Raw genomic sequence first — 4,461 nt, forward strand, 5'->3', positions numbered from 1 at the left:
GTTCCATTTATGATATCAATGTACACATCTAGCAAGACGGAGGGCGGCGTAAGTGGAGGAGTAAGTGCAACGAGGCATGCGGAGTTTGAAATCATGTCTATAAACATAGAATCTGGTCTGTAAACGCAGCTGTTTAGACCGAAACAGTGGTAAGTAAGATCTGCCGTGATGTCGTGTCTGATTTATTCTGAAATCTAGTCTACAAAGCTCTGTAGACGGCTGTGGAAAGGCATCCACTACTACTACGATACAGTAGATGTGAATGAACTCATGACGGTTGACGAGGAACAGAGCTCCAATCACGCGTCACCGATCTTGGGCGGCTGTCCAGATCTTGCGATTCCGGTCTGTTGTGAAAGACTTCGCGCAGGCGGGGGATTCACGAGTAATGAAGGATCAATTCCTAGAATAATACTACATGTTCTTATATAGGTTATCTACTTCCTAATCTGGTCAGACCAATAAAATGTGTCAGAACTGGGCGATTACGTCATTGCCCTGTACGGACTAATGGGGATACATCACATGACCCCCGATTATGTTGTAGTAATACGGACTAGATTACTCATGCTTACTGTACACGCTTACATACAGGTAGTACCATAGGTCCCTTAGCGGTATCAGGAGTCCTGACTCTCATGTATATATACTAGCCTTGTAGCACAGAATACGACAAGAGTTCAGTCGCACTTTAACAGGTTATGAGCCCCGGCCTCACGGCCAACCTACCCCCACTTTACTAGTCTCATTGCTGAAGAAGACCCCTCGGGAAACCTCGGTCCCCTTCACCCAGTTTTAAACAAGTTTATCCACGCAGTTTACGAGTAAGTCTCGTTGCGTGCTAGTGGCAGACGGAGCGCTCACGCGTTCATTCCTGCGTAATTTCTAGTGCCAAAGGATTTGCCCGCTCGTCCCCCTCACTCCGTTTTCCAGCGGTACAAGCACTCCGCCGGCTACGCGCCCGCCTCCGGCAACGCCAACGACCCCGTCGAGACCGTCCCGTACGGTAAACGCCGCGGCAAAGAACTACGCCCGCCTACTCCAGCGCTCACTCTCCCGTTCCCTCCGAACTCACACGAGGGTAGGCGCCTACGACGCGAACAGTTCCGTGAGCGCTACGCGACCGACAAGGCCGACTTCGAGCAGCGTCTAGCTGCACGCGAAATCCAACAGGCGCGCGAACGGATCCTCGCCGGTCCGTCAAAGCCGACACTCGAGCAGCGTCTCGCTGCCATCCCACCGGCGACACATACGCCGATCGCCCCGAAGCCGATACTCATCGACTTCGACAAGCACACTCCCGCCGACCTCGTCCGCATCTTCACACCGAAGTTCGACGGCACGCTCAAACGCCTTGACGTCTTCGAGACTCTCGAGCTCGACGATCTCAACTCCGACAGAGTCCGCAATCTCCGCCGACTCATCGAGCAGCTCACGCGCATCAAGCGCTGCCTAGCGGACGTCTGCAACATCGTCAAATACGAGGAGTGGCGCAAGTGGGAATTAGGGTGCAGAGAAATAGGGGATATCTCGTTCAAAGGGCTACGCAAGAACAAAGCCCGGATTGTACAAGCGCTCAGCGCAGTTTACGTGAACGGATATTTTGACGCGGTTAGGTTTTACGAGAACAAGTAGATACTTTGTATACAACGCTATTGTAACAATCAGAGAAAAGTTCTACTCGGAAACCTGACCACTGTGTGTTTATCCTAAGCGACAACAAGAGTCGTAGTTTAACTGGTCCCATCGTCCAATCCCAACTCTATCCACCTCTCGGCTAAATCGGCTTAGCTGGGATAAGTGGTTCGCTCAACAGCGTTCACAATCACTACCTCTCAGGAGACAAATACGGTACCTGAAACCGTAGAGACAAAACAGGAAACCGTCGCAGAATTCAGACAGCGACTGAATATACTAGACGACATAGAGACAGACTGGGAAGCATTAACAGCACACGAACAATACGTCGAAGTGTTGCTAACCCCGTTCTACTACTACCAACACGTCCAATTTGAAGGACCGCCAAGCTATTACACTACAGCGGAGTTAACAAACCACGACGAAGACGTAATCCATTTCTTCTTCCCTACAAGCTCCGACACATATTCGGAACCATACGCTTGTTACCTTGACCAGGAAGATATTGCGGAAGATCTATATTATAGACCGATCAATCAGACATACGATCTCGCATTCTTGGAAGAAGATTGGGAATCACTTCGAGCGATACGAGCCGAATCATACGAGCTTGATCTCAGTGACTTCTTTTACGACGTCGGTTTAACTCCAAAAGAACGTGAAACTCTCTACGCATACACTCGCCTCCTCTTCGTACACGATAACAATGTCATCCTCTTCTGACCCGACCAAGCTCGCCACATCCACCATCCCGCAATTCGACGGCACCAACTATAAAAAGTGGTCCGACGCGATCCGAGCCTTCCTGCGCTACCAGGGCGTCTGGTACTTGATCCAGGGATACGGCTCCACAGCGACCGTTCCAGTCCCTGGTCTTGCCAGACCAATAGCTGCGACAGGTACACCCACGGCTACGGAAATTTTGGCTCAAGCTGCATGGGATGAGAAAAACGACAAGGCGCTGGGCATTATCCAGCTCTACGTCGCGCAGAACCTTCGTCATCTCGTCGATGACAAGTTCTTGGCCCTGGACGCATGGACCGCGATCAAGGCCGGCTACGAGAAACCCGGAGCGGTAGGCGCATTCGTCGCCTTCCAGAAGCTGTTCAATGCACAGCTCTCTGACAGCTCCGCACTCGGCCCGCAACTCGACGCGCTCACAGAACAGTCCAACCAGGTCAACGCGGCGGGAATAGAAGTCAAACCTCAGCTTCTTGCCTTGCTCATGATCAATGCTCTCCCCAAGTCGTACCAGACCATCACTGGTACAATTCTCACAACGCAGACTGATGTTACGCTGCTCACAGCGGCGCTCATCAAACCCAAGATCGTCGAGGAGGAACAGCGCCGCGTCGCGAACCGCACTCAGATTGCGCGCGTCTCGAAGGCGCCCCTCCTAGATAAGAAATGTGAGAAGTGTGGTCGCAAGAATCACACGACGGAGCAACACTGGGACACAAAGCCGGCGAATTCTGGCTCGAGTTCCGGTAACGGCAACAACACGCAGCAGCAGCAGCAGGGTGGCGGAAAGCGCAAAAAGGGAAAGGGAAAGGGCAAAGCAAAGGACAATACCGCAACGACCACACAGACTGTAAATACCATACGAATAGTCGATGTACCTGTAGTAGCTAAGATCGAAGAGGAATCCATTTCTGTTTCTCTTTATGCTACGGGTGTCAAGTCTAAGTGGATGGTCGACAGCGGTTGCACAACACATGTCACACCGTACAAAACTGACTTCATTCGGTACCATGAATTCCCCAAGCCAGGTCATGCACACACGGCCGGCAAAGGTCAGACTATCGAAATTAAAGGTCACGGTGAAATCGCTCTGCAACATCGTCTCACAGATGGACGAATTCAGCATATCCGGTTAGAAACCGTATTATACGTACCGGAAGCTGCAGAACGGTTCTTTGCGCCCAGAATGCCACTCAATAACGGACACCGTATTGAGATGGATGGCAAGAAGTTTAAGTTACTCCGCGGGTCAGACCCGACACAGCGGACAGTTTTAATGGAGGGCGAATATGAAAAGTCGTCAGGTTTATATTGGCTAGAAGCTGAAGTCCTCACTAGGACCAGCGAGATTAAGCCAGGAACATTAATGTCGGTCAAATCCGACGATCCATATACTTTGTGGCACCGTCGCTTCGGACACGCCGGGAAGAAATCAGTTGTTCAACTGCCTGGCAATGTCAAAGGCGTCCCGGATAAAATCACGGCACCAACCAGAGATACTCCCTGTGATGGATGCGAATTCGGGAAGTCTCGTCGCGATGCATTTCCTGCGTCTGACAGTCGTGCGGATCATCCCCTCGACTTAATACACATGGATCTTGTCGAATATCCGTCGTTATCACTCGACGGGTACAAGTTTGCCCTTACCACCCTCGATGACTATTCCTCATTTGGTTTGGTCTGGTATCTGAAACGGAAGTCTGATGCCTTCTCTGCCTTCAAGCAATTCGTCGCTTGGGCGGAAACACAGGCCGAGCGCAAGCTCAAGGCTATACGTTCGGACCGTGGGGGGGAGTTTTTAGGCCGCGAATTCGACGATTTCCTAGCAGAACGCGGAATAGAGCGTCAACTCTCAGTGGCGCGAACACCACAACAGAACGGCAGAGCAGAACGCTGGCAACAGACCATTCAGAATAAGGCAGAAGCTATGCGACATCACGCTGGCATGACGTCTGGGTTCTGGAAGCTAGCATCGGAAACAGCAGTACATATCTACAATCGACAACCTCTGCGCCGTCATCAATGGAAGCCACCCATCACTAAATGGAACGGCACTGTTCCGGACGTATCGTACTTCGAGTA

At 51.4% G+C, this 4,461-nt stretch overlaps 1 protein-coding gene across 1 annotated transcript; it reads left to right on the forward strand.

Annotated features, from left to right (window-relative positions):
• Positions 1-18: 18 nt before the first annotated feature.
• Positions 19-1,635, forward strand: PHACADRAFT_202456 (uncharacterized protein; the record flags this gene model as incomplete). The annotated part of the gene is made up of 3 exons (XM_007402644.1): positions 19-48; positions 818-824; positions 890-1,635. The coding sequence occupies 3 exons, from the start codon at positions 19-21 to the stop codon at positions 1,633-1,635; spliced, it is 783 nt and encodes a 260-aa protein (XP_007402706.1).
• Between the last annotated feature and the right edge of the window lie 2,826 nt (positions 1,636-4,461).

This window comes from Phanerochaete carnosa (assembly GCF_000300595.1).
Source record: "Phanerochaete carnosa HHB-10118-sp unplaced genomic scaffold PHACAscaffold_306, whole genome shotgun sequence".
Taxonomy (NCBI): domain Eukaryota; kingdom Fungi; phylum Basidiomycota; class Agaricomycetes; order Polyporales; family Phanerochaetaceae; genus Phanerochaete; species Phanerochaete carnosa.